This window comes from Melanotaenia boesemani, chromosome 15, assembly GCF_017639745.1.
Source record: "Melanotaenia boesemani isolate fMelBoe1 chromosome 15, fMelBoe1.pri, whole genome shotgun sequence".
NCBI lineage: Eukaryota > Metazoa > Chordata > Actinopteri > Atheriniformes > Melanotaeniidae > Melanotaenia > Melanotaenia boesemani.
In genome coordinates, this window is record NC_055696.1 from 26365264 (window position 1) to 26382468 (window position 17205).

At 43.2% G+C, this 17205-nt stretch overlaps 1 protein-coding gene and 2 long non-coding RNA genes across 3 annotated transcripts in view; 1 reads left to right on the plus strand and 2 right to left on the minus strand.

The window, feature by feature from the left end:
* The window catches only part of LOC121654645 (unconventional myosin-VIIa-like), a 76922-nt gene that overhangs the window by 35816 nt on the left and 23901 nt on the right, over positions 1–17205 (plus strand). Inside the window, exons 21-25 of the mRNA XM_042008862.1 lie at positions 13421–13738; positions 14987–15196; positions 15285–15461; positions 15552–15641; positions 15884–16014. Coding sequence (XP_041864796.1) covers positions 13421–13738; positions 14987–15196; positions 15285–15461; positions 15552–15641; positions 15884–16014 — 926 coding nt within the window. The remainder of the gene's footprint in view (positions 1–13420; positions 13739–14986; positions 15197–15284; positions 15462–15551; positions 15642–15883; positions 16015–17205) is intronic.
* Positions 421–7933, minus strand: LOC121654734. Its single transcript, XR_006012999.1, has 4 exons — positions 7923–7933; positions 3887–3889; positions 1375–1714; positions 421–898 (listed from the first exon to the last, which is right to left on the minus strand). It is a non-coding gene; the product is annotated as an uncharacterized LOC121654734 (long non-coding RNA).
* Positions 8354–9635, minus strand: LOC121654733. Its single transcript, XR_006012998.1, has 2 exons — positions 9308–9635; positions 8354–8831 (listed from the first exon to the last, which is right to left on the minus strand). It is a non-coding gene; the product is annotated as an uncharacterized LOC121654733 (long non-coding RNA).

Genomic DNA, 17205 nt, shown 5'->3' on the forward strand with positions numbered 1-17205 from the left:
CCATTAATTAACTTAGCACTGAAAGTAAGGAAATGAGTGTTTGGTGGATTATGTCTTTAATGCAACAATGTTTTTTTGCTTTAAATCTTATACCACTGAAAATCCCATTTATTTGCCTTTTAAATGGCGCCACATTAATAAGGAAAAAGCATTGTTGTGATTAGCAGGAGAGATGAGTATGTGGGTTGCACACATGAAGTCTGCAATTTATTCATTTAACAAAAAGGGATCTTCAGTATGTGGAAGAACAGCCTAGAACCTTCTGGATTCCATCTAATCCAATAAAAGACACCAAACAAGAGTCAATAACATGTAGCAAGTATGTTAGTATAAGCTAAGATGGGTATCAGTGGCTAGTATCAGAAGGCTAGATCAACTCACTGGAGGGAGGAGAACCAACAGAGGCACAGAGACTGAATGTTAGGTTTTGATGGTACCATATATTAGCAAGACAGACAAAACACCAACATTTATAAAAAAATAGAAAAGTAGTGAATGTAAACCTGAATGACCATTCAGTAATAAATATGTACATGAAAATATCTGGTTCCAACATGCAATAAAGTTCAAATTCAGTGATTCACAAATCCCATATCACTTTCCAATTCCCCAAACGACCCCAAGTCCAGTATGGCACGATCAGTTGAATCCGGGGGTTTGAGTTGGTGAATGTGTTAGAAGCAAGGTGACGGGTGTGAATGGCTATATGGAAGCCGCAGGGGAAAACTGGGCAAAGAGTTTTGGTCGGCTGCAAGGAGCCTCCTACCGGCCCGGACAGAGCAGGTGATCTCCTCCGGATCCAGATTGGATAACCCGAATCCGATGCGTTGAGTTGAATGATATTGTTCTGCTTAGGCTTTAGGCCTCTCCGTAGCTCGCCATCAAATTAACACCTGGCCTGTATGAAACACAGGACCATTGTTCACGAATCAGTGTGCACACAAAATTGAACCCTGAATAATTAATACTAGTTGCATTAGTATAATAATCTCAATCAATATCCATATCAATACATAATATATTAATATAAAATATACCCATGTATACATTAATATTCCAATTATCCGTAATATTGCACTATATTCATCCAGACAATAAATATTGAAATACCCCATGCTAACACACAAAGGTAAAATACATAGATTTCAATCAAAAGCATTGACAACAACTAAAGTGAACCTGGGCTCTAACCCACCACAGGATTAAACCACACAGCATTAATCAATTACATAAGACATTAACCGTTGACCAATGGTGGTTCCAAATGACATTTAGTTAAAACCATTTGAGAAACTGGCATAAAATGCAATGCTAACCAGCCCATTCAATTCGATGGGGCAGGCTAGGCTAAAATTAGCACAATGATTTACTCACCAATTCCTTTCCGTACTTAACTACGACGCCTTATCTCGATGATCCGAGGCTCGCGGTAGTAGGCGCCTATAATCAACAGTTGTTACGTTTAGTATTAAAGCGATCTAAGTGCAAATGAAGCGGAAAAATAACTTTGAAGCCTACCTGCAGCAACTCTCCCCCGTGCTTCCCTGCGTAGCAGCCGACGCATTTACCTGCCGGCTTATATGGCTGCCCAATTGGCTCACAAAGTCACGGGAGCGTGTGACGCTGCACTCGCGAGTAAAGTAAATACCGCGAGAGGAATTTACATGGAAAGTGCACGAGAGGGAAGAAGTGATGTTTTCACCCGGGTTACATCCTCCCCCCTTAAGACCATGCAACTCCTGGTGCATGCTATACAACATGGACACGAGATCGCAAAGACATAGTTGCTGTAGAGGCAGGACTCAAGGCTTCACTATAGGCGTCTGCTAAGCTGTGGAACAGCGTTTGCACAACAGAAATTAACGGGTTACCTAAGGCCGAATACTGAAGGCGGTTAGGCGGCTGTCGTTGTCGTGTGGGACGCCGAAAACAAGGATCGGACTCTGCAACGGTGGAATGGTGAGTATCAGCGCAATTACTGCTAAGTTCAACAGGGGTCCTAGCTGAGCTGAGCAGTGGTTCAGCCAGACTGGGTGATACCTCTGCTTGGTCAGCGAGCTCCGGTTCTTCATAGGGCTGGCCCTCAGGTCTTCGAGACTCCTCAGGTCCAGGTAAGGTGTCACCAGGCTCAAGCTCCTCTTCCCCCACAGGTGAAAAAACTTCGGACGCGGCAGGGGATTCAGCGACGTCAGGTGAGTGGCATATTGAGGATACAGCAGAGGATTCCCCCACATCAGGTAAGTAGGATTCAGGGGTTAGATTTACAGGATTCACAGGACTACTGACCATAGACACAGGGGGTAAATCGGCCATAGACTTGGATTCAGACTGCAGAGTACTGGGCTCACCAGGTGGTTCAGCAGGTTGTGCGCTTCTGCTCCTGAATCCGAATGTAGGCTGGAACTGTGTTTGAGGAAAATCCCAATCCACATCGTCTTCCTCTGGATAGTCATTCAAAACCGTCTTTTCCGGCTTTTGACTCCTGGTTCGAGGTTTGCGAGGTGGTGTTCTAGTTGGAGAATTGTCATCATTATCTTGGAGGAATGAGCAAGGCAGGAGGAGATCTCGATGAAGTGTGCGGGTCGGTCCATCAGCGTTCTTTTCTGGACGCACAGTGTAAACGGGCAAATCCCCTGCTTGCTTTACAACCACATAGATGTCTTGTTCCCATTTGTCTTCGAGCTTGTGTTTCCCTCGAAGCCTGACATTCCGAACAAGGACTCTATCTCCTTCTTCCAACTTTGATGGTGTCACTCGCTGGTCGAACCGGTGCTTGTTCTTTTCAGCAGACTTTGCTGCATTCTTTGAAGCGATTCGAAAGCTTTCCTCAAGTCTAGACCTCAAATTCTGGACATATTGGGAGTGAAATGTGGACTGATGTTCCCGCACAGGCAAGCCAAATGCCAGATCTACTGGAAGCCGCGGTGAACGACCGAACATCAGTTCATACGGTGTAAAGCCCGTAACTTCGTTCTTGGTGCAGTTATAAGCGTGCACTAAGGGCTTTACGTATTCCCTCCAGGTGACTTTCTGTTTGTACTCCAGGGTTCCAAGCATGTTGAGAAGCGTCCGGTTGAACCTTTCAACTGGGTTTCCCCGAGGATGGTATGGAGTCGTCCGGGTCTTTATAATACCAGCGATGTTACAGAGTTCTTTTATAAGCTTAGATTCAAAGTCTGGGCCCTGGTCCGTGTGGAGACGCTCTGGTATTCCATAGCACACTATAAAGTTCTCGAATAAACACTTTGCCACTGTCTTCGCCTTTTGATTTGGTGTAGGTATTGCAACTGCGAACTTTGTATAGTGGTCAGTGAGAACGAGGATGTCTTTGGTATTGCTTCGGTCTGGTTCAAGTGACAAATAGTCCATACAGAGTAACTCAAGGGGACGCGTAGTCTTGATGTTGACTAACGGTGCAGATCGTTCTGGTAGTGCTTTACGTCTCACACAACGATTACAGGTTCTGACTTTGGTCTCAACGTCGGATGCCATGTGGGGCCAGAAGAATCGGGAGCGCACTAGGTCTAGGGTCCTTTCGATGCCCATATGGCCCATATCATCGTGAAGACTTGCCAAAACGATGGGCCTTAATTCTTCGGGCAACACCAGCTGATAAGAGACTTTGTCGTTGTCCTGCCTCCTTCGATACAAGACTTCCTCTTGCAGCTCAAGGCGGTTCAACTCCCTCAATAAAAGGACAAGGTCGGGGAGCTCATGTCGTACTGTTGGAGGGACTTTCTCTCCAGACTCTAGCTGGTGAATGACCTCTCGGATAACTGGATCAGCTCGTTGCTTATCCCGGAGGTCATGGTGTGACAGGGAAGGAACGACTGGCAACCCATGGTGACTTTCACTCGCAAAGGCATCAGGAACAGCTTTGACGGACATGCTCAGAGACTCAACCAAAGTGATGGAACTCTCTGCTGGACTGTTTGACAGGCTGGTTCTTATGAGGCAGCGGTGACAGATAGCAGAGACAACCTCTTGATCAATCTCCTCCACTTCACCCGGTTCACAGGTGTGGTCTTGGGTGAAGTTGTGGATGAGGTCCCAGTCCTTTTGTAAGGTGTCTTCGGCAGAATGGTAATGAGGGCGGCGGGATAGAGCGTCTGCATCAAGGTTTTGGTTTCCGGCTCTGTATTGCAACTTGAAAGTGTAAGTGGAAAGGGCAGCGAGCCAACGGTGACTGGTCGCATCCAACTTTGCAGATGTTAAGATATAAGTTAGCGGGTTGTTATCAGTCACCACAACAAAGTTTGCCCCGTAGAGGTAGTCATGAAACTTTTCGGTCACACTCCACTTCAGTGCAAGGAATTCTAATTTGTGTGCCGGGTACCTCGATTCGCTAGTTGACAGGCCACGACTAGCGTAAGCAATTACCCTCAGCCTGCCTTCTTGCTCTTGATATAGGGCAGCCCCAAGGCCGGTGGTACTGGCATCAGTGTGTAAAATATATGGCTGCTTCGGGTTAGCAAACCCAAGGACTGGAGCAGTGGTCAGTTTCTCAATCAAGGTTTCAAAAGCGAGTTGACAGGAAGGTGACCATCGCTCTCCAAAGGGCTGCTTGGCATCCTGTGTCTGCGCAGTGGTGGGCCCCCTCCGAGAACCTTTAGAAGTGGGAGCATAACCACGTGTCAGGTCATTAAGTGGTTTGGCGATGGCAGAATATCCCTTAATGAACCTGCGATAATATCCGGCGAATCCGAGGAAGGATCTGAGCTCCTTGAGGGTTCTTGGAACTGGCCAGGATTTTAGCGCGCTGATCTTATCCGGATCGGTCTCCACTCCTTTCTCCGAGACTACATGGCCCAGATAATGTACTGACGTCTGGAAGAATTTGCATTTCTCTGGAGAAAGTTTTAGTCCATATTCTTTAAGACGATTCAGGACTCGTAACAGCCGTTGTTCGTGTTCTTCCAAAGTGCTTGAAAACACGATCAGGTCATCGAGGAAAACCAAGACTTCTTTCAGATGGAGATCCCCCATACATTTTTCCATTAATCTCTGGAACGTACTTGGTGCGTTTGTCACGCCCTGTGGCATCCGGTTAAACTCCCAAAATCCAATGGGTGTTACGAATGCAGTCTTTGCTTTATCAGTCTCATTCATTTCGATCTGATAATATCCTGATTTAAGATCAAGAACACTGAACCATCGGGAGCCGGTCAATGCAGAAAAAGACTCTTCTAAGTTAGGCAGAGCATAAGCGTCTTTAACCGTCTGCAGGTTCAGTTTTCTGTAATCTATGCACAACCGGATGTCACCGTTCTTCTTGCGGACCACGACGATAGGTGATGAAAATGGCGACTCAGACTCTCTAATGACACCGGCCTCCAACAGGTCACGTAGATGCTGGCGGACTGCCTCGATGTCTTGAGGATGTATGGGTCTGGCACGATGCTTGAATGGGGTTTCGTCATGCAATTTTATATGATGTTTCACCTTGTCTGTGCATCCGAAATCCAAGTCGTGATGAGAAAAGATGTCGGGAATCTCGCTTAGCTTGTTTTGAATCCGCTCCTTCCACTCTGGAGGAATTGGTGACTCCGCAAAATCCAGCTTCAGAGCTTCTGGAGGACTTTTAGATGGCGAACGGTTGGTGGACACATGGTGTGACAAAATCTGAGGTGACACAGCCAGCTCTGCGATGGTACAAAGAGGTGGGAGAGATACTTCTTGATCTGATTGATTGGTGAGGATGACAGCAATCTTGTGTGATGACTGACATGAGAGCTTAATTAGACAGTTTCTCACACAAAGACCGCCAGGCAACGGGGTGGTAGGATGTTCCACAAGGGCCCACTGATTCGAGGCTGGCGTGGTGGTGTGGACTGACCCCTCGACGACAGTGGTGTGCCCTGCAGGAATGGGAACAGGAATCTTGCTGGACAATCGCACCACTCCCTCGCTGCCCACCTGATGCTGTTTGTATCGTAGCTGCAGTAATTTGAGAACAGCTCGGTAGCCATTTGCTGTTGGCTGGAAGCTGGAGGACTCACTCACTTTATACTGGCTGTAGAGGGGTTCTAGGGTGTTCATCCCAATTAAGACTGGCGAATGGCCCGGATGGACATCAGGAACAACAAGCGCTAAGGTAGTGACATCAAAATCATCTCCCAAAAACTCACAAGGGAAGGTGACTGTCATTTCGATGTATCCCAAGTAGGGAACTGCTTGTCCGGCTGCTCCTTCAACTTCCAGAATATTACACAATGGCTTTACAGGTTGATCGGAAAAACGCATGTTGTAGAAAGAGACAGGGATGGTTGTAACTTGAGATCCGGTGTCGAGGAGACAATTACAATCTTGACCAGCGATTTTGACGTTTGCTGTACACCTGGATCCAACTAACCCTTTTGGCAGTCGGGTTTGGACAGCAGACGACGGTTTCAGTTCATGACAGATGACAGGTTCTTTCTTGTTGGGACATTGTGGGTCCACATTAGTTCCGGTTCGCCCCGCAACTGGAACTGGGTCTAGTTTAAAGACTGTCTGGAAGCGGGGTCTGACCTCTGCCACTTGAGCTGCTTTTCTGTGAACTGCTTTTTCTTGGCTGCGACCAGAGCAGAGTTTGGGGCATTATCGCACTGTGTCTTGATATGGCCATCCTCCCCACACCGATAACAGTAGCCAGGTTTGGGTATAGAAGATGTGTTTCGCTGCGATGGTCTAAACCTCCCAGCCCTCTGACCTCCATCCAGCTTATTGACGTGTGTGGGCTTGGGATAGGCAGACTGCTTGGAGCTGGTTTGAGAAGCAGTCAAGGCTGCCAGCTGTTTTTGGATATCCGCCAACTGCTGGGCGAGTTGCTGTGTGATGGTGGTCAGAGCAGCACACGCCCCTTTCTCCTCCGTATCTGCATATGCATACTGTGCATGAGTGGCTGCTCTGGATCTAGATGCGCCGAGATGTTGTTTCATACGGAGGGCCTTGGCAGCTTCCCGATCTTCCTCTGTCCGCAACAGTAGCAGCAATTCAGCGAAGGATGGTGGGTTGGGCTTCTTTTGTTTAAGTTGTAGTTCTGAGATGAGTGTGTTATCCCAGCAGCCACGACAGAATTGAGTCAGTAGATGTCGGTTAATATCTTTGGCTGAGACTCCCCCCCGTTTAACTGCCAGATTCAGGGCCACCTGTAGACGTTGAAGGTACATGGACGGCTTCTCTCCAGCGTCTTGAAACGTGTCCATGAATTTGGCGTATAACTCATCGCCATCCTGGACCGTGCCGTACGCGGAGTCAAGGATCTGCAGATAGACCATTGGTGGAGTGTCAGGTTTCAGGTGCTTTACCATATCAGCAGCAGGAGACAACAGGCTCTCGAAGATCTTACGTGATCGTTGTAGGTCTGAAACTGCTGGATCTTTTAGTAAAAGCTCCACCCCGGAACACCAAGTGTCGTAGTCAGACTCATTCTGGGGTCTGGGTGATCGCCCAGAGAAAGCTCGGAGACGTTGCACAGAGTGATGCATCAGGCTGCTGTCTTCATTCTTCACTATGTGTTCAACCACATAGCGTTGAACTTCCGGCGGGTTGAAATCTGGAGGAGACATGGCTGGCAGAGAGGGTCTAGAGGTGTATCGAGGGAAGCGATCCGGCTTTTCCTCTGGTAAGGGTCCACTTGAGTCCTGGGTTTTGGCAGCAGAACCCGTAAGAAACCCACTGGTGGCAGCAGATGGTAGCAGCACTGCAGCAACAGGTGTCTCACTCTCGCTGTCCTCTGGAGGCGTCTTGACTTGGGCAGCCTTAGGGTGGAGTTCAGCGACCGACTGACCAAGCAGAGACATCACCCCATTTAGGACTAGTTTGTAGTCCTGTCCAGTCAATTTAGCCAATTTCTGTAAGTCCGCTAAGTAGGTTTGAGTTTTCAATTTACCTACTTCATTTGCACAGAATGAAGACAACTCTGAAATATCATAAGTTACTTTTGTGTTCTCACAGACAAACTCATATGGCAAAAGTTCACGCAACAAACTCAGCGCTTCTCCTGTCTTGTACTCAACAATTAATGATCGATGATAAACAGAATCGGGTTCATTAATAAATTCAAATTTTGCAATAGAACCATACTGCTTCAAAAAATCTAGTACTTCTTCATCAGTTTCCGTCTGGGTCGCATCTTGCACCAAAACAGCGTTTGGAATTTTAATGCCTCGTTTCTCAAAAATGTCCATATTCACAATATATGTAATACTTTTTATTCAGTTCTGTGTATCTGCCCCCCTCCTGGCTAGCTCGCCACGTTTATGTAGCAAGTATGTTAGTATAAGCTAAGATGGGTATCAGTGGCTAGTATCAGAAGGCTAGATCAACTCACTGGAGGGAGGAGAACCAACAGAGGCACAGAGACTGAATGTTAGGTTTTGATGGTACCATATATTAGCAAGACAGACAAAACACCAACATTTATAAAAAAATAGAAAAGTAGTGAATGTAAACCTGAATGACCATTCAGTAATAAATATGTACATGAAAATATCTGGTTCCAACATGCAATAAAGTTCAAATTCAGTGATTCACAAATCCCATATCACTTTCCAATTCCCCAAACGACCCCAAGTCCAGTATGGCACGATCAGTTGAATCCGGGGGTTTGAGTTGGTGAATGTGTTAGAAGCAAGGTGACGGGTGTGAATGGCTATATGGAAGCCGCAGGGGAAAACTGGGCAAAGAGTTTTGGTCGGCTGCAAGGAGCCTCCTACCGGCCCGGACAGAGCAGGTGATCTCCTCCGGATCCAGATTGGATAACCCGAATCCGATGCGTTGAGTTGAATGATATTGTTCTGCTTAGGCTTTAGGCCTCTCCGTAGCTCGCCATCAAATTAACACCTGGCCTGTATGAAACACAGGACCATTGTTCACGAATCAGTGTGCACACAAAATTGAACCCTGAATAATTAATACTAGTTGCATTAGTATAATAATCTCAATCAATATCCATATCAATACATAATATATTAATATAAAATATACCCATGTATACATTAATATTCCAATTATCCGTAATATTGCACTATATTCATCCAGACAATAAATATTGAAATACCCCATGCTAACACACAAAGGTAAAATACATAGATTTCAATCAAAAGCATTGACAACAACTAAAGTGAACCTGGGCTCTAACCCACCACAGGATTAAACCACACAGCATTAATCAATTACATAAGACATTAACCGTTGACCAATGGTGGTTCCAAATGACATTTAGTTAAAACCATTTGAGAAACTGGCATAAAATGCAATGCTAACCAGCCCATTCAATTCGATGGGGCAGGCTAGGCTAAAATTAGCACAATGATTTACTCACCAATTCCTTTCCGTACTTAACTACGACGCCTTATCTCGATGATCCGAGGCTCGCGGTAGTAGGCGCCTATAATCAACAGTTGTTACGTTTAGTATTAAAGCGATCTAAGTGCAAATGAAGCGGAAAAATAACTTTGAAGCCTACCTGCAGCAACTCTCCCCCGTGCTTCCCTGCGTAGCAGCCGACGCATTTACCTGCCGGCTTATATGGCTGCCCAATTGGCTCACAAAGTCACGGGAGCGTGTGACGCTGCACTCGCGAGTAAAGTAAATACCGCGAGAGGAATTTACATGGAAAGTGCACGAGAGGGAAGAAGTGATGTTTTCACCCGGGTTACAAACAGAATCAGCTGTTTGGCATTAGCAGAAAAGATTTGGCTAATTTCTTATGGGTGCAACCCTCATACTTATTTCTGCTGCTCATCACCACAAATGCATTTTCCTTACTAACATTTAAAAGGGAAATAAACTGTTTTTCCAACTGTACGATTTATTGCTGCAAGCCATTGTTACAACAAAGACTTTATCCACCAAACACTAATTTACTGACTTTTTAATGCTAAGTTTAGTTAGCTTAGCTTAATGCAAAGACTGAGACTACTGCAAAGCCTCACTGGTTCTACCCAAAAATTCCAGAGCATCTACTGTAAATCTTACCAAGTTATACAGTTTTTTATTGTTTACAGACTGCCTTCAGTGAACATGTTTATCATGTCAGTGTTCTTTATCTGCTGAAAACAAGCTTCCATCAGTGAGAATTTCTTTGATGGTACAACAGCCTGAACAAATCAGATTAGAACAGAGAGTGTATGTAACTGAATGAAGAAACCAAACCTGACAACTTGTTGGGTGAAGCAGCAACATTTATCTGATCCATTTAGCAACGAAGTTTTAGCTTTCCTTATCTGAAAGGAAAATATTAAATCAAATGAAAACTTTTTTAATCCGTAAAGGGACCATTTGAAGATTATAAGAATTTTACATGCTTCCTTTTCCTCAGTGTAAGACTCTCAGCTGTTTTTCTGTTTTCTTTCTGGAGAGTTTCTCATTTATTCGTGTGCATGCTGCATGTGCTCTAGATAAATTCCCACGACATGAGCTGCTTCAGAATATTCACACATCTCCAAATACTGAATGAAGCAAAGTTACGCTGGGGTCAGCTGAGGCATAGAAGCTGGACAGATGTTAAAGCAGGAACCTTATTACTAGCACAGTCTGACTTTATAGTCTCACATCTTTTATATCAACATTTTCCTCATCAGATCAAAATCTGACATTTTGGCTATTATAACAAAGAAAATTAAAAAGATCAACATGTTCTTTATTACACATTTCTTATAGATGATCACTGGATCCATGTTTCATCGGTATTTTCTGTAGATTGAACGTGATCATTAAACCAAAGTATTGATGTAGGATGTATTGTTTCAGATTTCAGTGGGTCGTCCTGCAGGTTTTAGATGTTTCCCTGCTTCAACATACTTGACTCAAATGAACGGAGCATTATTCAGAAGTTGACAACAAGCTGTCGGATCCATTTCATTCTAATCAGGTGTGGTTGAGATCCCGGGTTTAACTGATGTTTAGCTCTTTTATTTTTATTTATTTATTTACATTTTAAGAAATATTATTTTCATTTATTAATTTTCTTTCTCTAGAATTACTGAAGAAGCCTTTGTTGGCAGTCACAGCCGTAAATATGATTGCCAGTGTGCATTTTGCATGTCTTCTCTGGGACTTTGTGCATCTCTCCTTCAACCACAGTCTTCATGTCCTTGAGTCGAGAACACTTTTTTACCAGATATTTTGTCTGAAGTTGGAGGTGATTCATGTCTGGACTCTGGCTAGGGCATCTAAGAAATATTATCTTGACAATTTCAGCTGCATGTATTGTTATTGTCTTTCTTTTTGGGTTAATTTCTGAGAAAGTTTTTCAGTAGACTGGCTTTTTTCCTCTCCAGAGTCTTGAAGTAGTCGCCTTTTCTAAGGACTGAACAAGATTCCAGGCCATTAAGAAAAGCTTGTGTCTCACTCCAGAAACGCTGCACAAGGCTTACTTTTTTCTAAAACTGCCTTTAAAACTCACCTGAACGTTATGGAGTCTAATACGATGAGTAATTTTACTGCCATCATAAACTTTGGCTACGAATTAACATTTTTTTCTCATTTACAGTGTGCCTTAAAAATTTTAAAAACTCCAATGCATAAAGGGTTAAATCCAATTTAATTTGGGGAAAGTGCATCATGGGACATCCCTCAGCTGTCTAAGCATATGACAGCATAACTAAGGGATGGCTAGACCACCCCTAACTAGTAAGATTTATCAGAAAGGAAGGTGTTAAGCCTGATCTTAAATATAGAGAGGGTGTCTGCTTCCCAAACCCAAACCTCTGGTTCCGTAAGAGAGAGAGGGGCCTGATAGCCAAAAGCCTGCCATTTGTCTCTTAGAAACTTAGAAAGTATCACAAGTAAAACTACAGTTAACTTCTTGAGGACATTTTAGCTCTCGTTTGAAAGGCATTAAAGGGGAAACATCTTCAAGAATCAAGAAATAGTCCAGGTACTGTTGTCCAAGCCCTTAGGATGAGTGAAAATCTAGTATACTGGCCTTGGACAGCATCAGCTGCCCCAACAGAAACAAACAGCAAAGTGGTTGTTTACAGTTCCACCATCTTTTAGCTTATGTGCATACCACAAAAAAAGGAATATGTTGGTGAAATAAGAATTGTTAATATACTGACATTTTAGTGGAAATGTTTTGTGTTTAAATTCAACTGAATATTTGATGTGATGTTGAAACTCGTGCAAGTCATTTTTATTTAAGTCAGAGTTTATTTGGAGTCAGGAACTACAGTAACGACCCTCGCTGGTCCTGTACTGTGAGGTCTGGCTGCATTGGCCTCACTGCTCAGACCTGGTGGCTGCCTCCAGCTGTTTTACAGTCTTTAAGCCGAGTTCTCCATTTGTAAAACGTATACTATTGCCATGTCTGGATTTAAGCAGATAAAATCACAATGTTATTGATTACTGATTGTTTTGGAGTTTATTGTAAAGTTTTTGTTGATTTTTTTTTAACCTTTTTAATAACAAACACTCTCTACCTCCATTCTGACTGAGTTCACTTCTGTAATCCTTTTGAGTAAATATATTATTTTATATCTAGTTTTTGTTTCCTTTTTTACTTAATGTCAAATTCTCACTCTTTTAAATTTCATGATGATTGTTTAGGCGGATATGAGAGCCCACCCAATTGGATTATTAAAGAAACAGGGATTTCTATTTTATTTAAAGGGATTTTACAAAACGTCTCTCATGAATCAACAGTGAACATTTTTTCCAGGTTTTTTTAAATTTTATTTTCTATATTAATCAAAATCTTTTAGCATAAGTATCTGAAATGATTACTACTGAAATAAACCAAACCTTTTCTGACAGAAATGTTAAATACTTTTTTCTTTTATTAGGTTTCTTTTCGTTGAGTCTAAGTCATCAGATGAGCTTTATTTATTTGTTTGTTTATTATTTATTTTGTGTAGTAATGGATTTATTCATTTAAGATTAAATTATTTGGACCTAAATGTGTCTCTTTATCTTTTTTTTTTTTTTTTTTTTTTTTTTTTTTTAAGAATGTGTTCCAATTATTTCTGACTACTTATGTGTTTGTCTACAAAACATGTAAATGTGTGTGAGCCTTTTTTTCTTTAGTTGCACATATTTTATTCTGCTGTTGTGACAGATTTCTGAATAAATTAATTTACTTTGTAAATCTTTTGCTTAATCTCAGTTTGTTATTAAATTGAGCTCTTGAACGCAATGTTTCTCAGACACATTTTATTGGCTGCTTGTCACAGTGACAAAAGTTTAGTTTTATTCTCCTGTTGCATTTACTGTCACCCTCAGTAAATGGGTCAGACAGCCTTCTATTTTGCTCAGGCTAAATACATATAACCTGAGCTTCCATATATACATTAGTATAAAGTAGTAAATGTTTTCCCCTTTACCTGCACGTCTAGTTCTAAACATATTAAGTGTCTACCAGTAGAAGTCAGATTAGGAAGAGAAAACCCCTCCCTGCCCATGTGAACCCGTGTCCCTGTGTTTCCTCCATCCACAGCGGCAGCATCGCCTGGATGCTGAGCGCCAGCGCCTGGCCGAGGAGGAGCAGCTGCGAAACCAGATGACTGTCCGGCGGGCCAAAGCGGAGGCCGAGAGGAAACACCAGGAGCGGCTGATCCAGCTGGCCCAGCAGCAGGAGGAGAGGGAGAGGGAGGAAAAGGAGGAGGCGAGGAGGAAGAAGGAGCTGCTGGAGCAGATGGAGAGGGAGAAGGAGCAGCCCATCGACCACTCCGACATGGTCGACCGTATGTTTGGTTTCCTCGGAGATTCTGGTCCATTACCAAACCAGGACGGACAAGCACCAGCTGGGTTTGAAGTATGTGTTTATGGATTTTCTAGACAAGTAAAGTTGTCTGACTAAACAATCCTGCTGACAATATCTTAGACTGAAGATTTCTCAGCGTCTTAGCCTCAGAGGTAAATATTTAAAAAACTGTTTTTAAGGGACATTTTGCACGTTCATGGTCCTCAGACTGAACATACAAGAAGCCAGATGAATGTGAAAGTTCATGAAGAATTCTTCTAACCTCCATGGAGTAATTCAGATCTTGTTTTAAGTTGTTTTCTCATTCAGAAACTCCTGAGCTGTGTGTGCACTCTTCTGTCGCACTTCAGTTTATAACAGTTTATACAGAGAGAAGACTGAGAAAAAACACATATCTTAATCAGAGTAGTACACCTAATGCTGGTGTTCAGTCACATGACTTTTACAGGCTAAAAGTGGAAGTCGAGCAAGGAAGGTGCAAGATGTCCTGTAAAACCTGTAAATTTAGTTCCCCAACATCTCAAAGTATGATGCTGCAGATTAGCTTGTGTACGGCCAAGCAGATGAAAACACAGAGAAGTAAATTTCCTCAGCTCACGTGTTGGTTTCTTGCTTAGTAATTGTCATCTTTACAAGTAAAGCAAAAAAGCAACATGATATGAATTTAATTTAGATTTCAATTGATTTAATTTGATTTATTTTAAATTTCCTGCAATTTTAAATTAATTAAATAGAATTAATTTATTTTGATTTAATTAAATGTATTCCTTATTTTATTTTATTTTATTTTATTTCTTGTCTTGTCCAGCATCAAACAAAATGAAGTTCTGGGCACCGTATTTTGCCCAATAACTTAATTTAGTTTAAGTCGATAATCCCTGAAGAGAAATAAGCATTTTTATGGAAAAAATTAAGGAATAATTAACAGACTAAGTTAAACTAAGTTTAACTTGGTTTGCAAAGTTAAACTGGAATCAGGAATCATGTGATCAGTTTCACATTGTAATATTTCTTTAACCATATCATTGTAAATATCTTAGTTTATATTTTAGTAACTGACTCTAGAAAAAAGTAAACTTACACGTTTTGGAGAACATTGTTTAGTTTTGTTTTTTTCTACTCCACAGGTAGATGATAAGGAGAAAACCCAGACTTATCCTCATCACATTTTCAGCAACATGTTCTGACATCACCCTTCTGGCCTCTTGACAGCTTTAAATGATTTTTATTCTCCTTTCAGCTCTACCTGGGTCTGTAATAACTCTGGTAATAATCTAACACCTTGCTGTGCTTCCTCAGGATTTGGAGAAGACGCCTCGTGGTGAGGAAGCTGAAGAGGAGTTGCTGAACGAAGCTCCGCCCCTGCCCGAAGAGGAAGAGGAAGATTTGTCCGAGTACAAATTTTCCAAGTTTGCTGCAACTTACTTCCAGGGTGTTTCCACTCACACTTACATCAGACGGCCGCTGAAACAACCTCTGCTTTTCCACGAGGATGAAGGAGACCAGCTGGTCAGGCTCATCTTTCTTCTCAAACCTAACATATAGTTAGAACGAGGTCTTCCTCCACCACACTGCATCACCCTGTCTTGTCCTGCAGGCTGCTTTAGCAGTGTGGATCACTGTGTTGAGGTTCATGGGGGACCTACCAGAGCCCAAATGCCAGATGGTTATCAACGACGGCAGCGAAAAGATCCCAGTCATGACCAAGATCTACGAAACTCTGGGCAAGAGGACCTACAAGAGGGAGCTGCAGGAGCTGCAAGTGGAAGAAGAGGTGAGATGATGCTGCTCAGTGTCAGCACCGTGCTGACTCTCAGCTCTCTCAGACCGTTTGTTAAACATCATCTGATGTTTTTGTCTACAGAACAGCTCCATTGAGACCCAGAAGAGGAACAGCATCAGGCATAAACTTGTGTCTCTCACCCTGAAGAGGAAATCTAAGATCACAGAGGAGGTGAGAGTCAAATCAGTGAGATTCCCAACACTGGCCACAGCAAATTCTTTCATTTCATTCTTTTCTTAGATTTGGAAAGTAGCCAGCAATAAATTCAGAAGTCAGAAGAAAAGTCATCTTTAAATTACAGTGTTTCCATATCCACCAAGCGACACTTATCCTTCTTCCTGCATTAAAAGCTGGTTAAGTTTCCAAGAACGCATCAAAGTATCAGTAACTTTTCTCTTCATTGTATGTGTCAGGTCGCCAGACGGCTGACAGAGGGGGGAGACTACAGCCTTCAGGGGAACAGCATGCTGGAGGACCGACCCACCTCCAACCTGGAGAAGCTTCACTTTATTATCGGAAACGGCATCTTACGGCCCGCCCTCAGGTGAGATCAGATCAGATTAATGTTTTTATTTGCAGTGGGTTTTGTTATTATCATCATATGAGTGTATGGTGGGAACTTTGGTTGCACATTAGATTGTTTTTCAGAATAAAGTCTGAATTTAAACAATTAAAAACTTGACTAATTAGAGAAGTGTTGGAATGAGGATTTTTGTCTTTTAACCCTTCTTATTACATGATTATCAGTTCTGTTTTATTTTGAGCTGGTGCAGAAACTGAGTGGCTAATCTGCTAAAAGGAGCACATTTGATGTTTTTAAACTTCCATCCAGCCTCACTGCTTCCATTCATGTCCACTAGAGTGTGCCGTCTTCAGTCAGGTCTCACAGTTCCTCCAAGACAACAACCTGTTAAATCCATATCAGTCTGGCTATAGGCAAGGCCGCTCTACTGAAACTGCTCTCTTGTCAGTTACTGATTCCCTACGGCTTGCCAGATCTGCTGGTCAATCCTCAGTCCTTATACTGCTGGACCTGTCTGCGGTCAACCACCAGATCCTCCGCTCCACACTCGCAGAGCTTGGCATCTCAGGATCTGTCCTCTCGTGATTCATGTCCTACCTCACAGGAAGATCCTGCAGAGTATCTTGGCGAGGGGGAATGTCCAGATCACATGGGCTGACAACAGGGGTGCCTCAGGGCTCGGTGCTTGGCCCTCTTCTCTTTTCACTATACACCGCCTCACTCAGTACAGTCATTGGCTCTCATGGCTTCTCCTACCACTGCTATGCAGATGACACTCAGCTTTTCCTTCCTTTCCCACCTGATGACACAACCGTCTCAATGGGAATATCAGCATGCCTTGCTGATATCTCCGCATGGATAAAGTATCACCATCTTAAGCTAAATCTGACCAAGACCGAGCTTATTGTCCAGACAATACTTCCTTAGTGCTACAGATAAGCGAGCAGCTTGACTCTATCACGCTTGTGCCTATGTCTTCTACCAGGAATCTTGGTGTTATGGTAGACAACCAGCTGACCTTTAAAGACAATGTTGTCTTGGTTGCTCGATCTTGCTGATTTGCTTTCTATAACATCAGAAGGATCAGACCCTACCTGACTGAACACATGACACAGCTCTTGGTTCAGGCTCTGGCCATTGACTACTGCAACTTCTGACTGTCTGGCCTGCCTGCTTACGCAGTAAAACCTCTGCAGATGATCCAGAATGCAG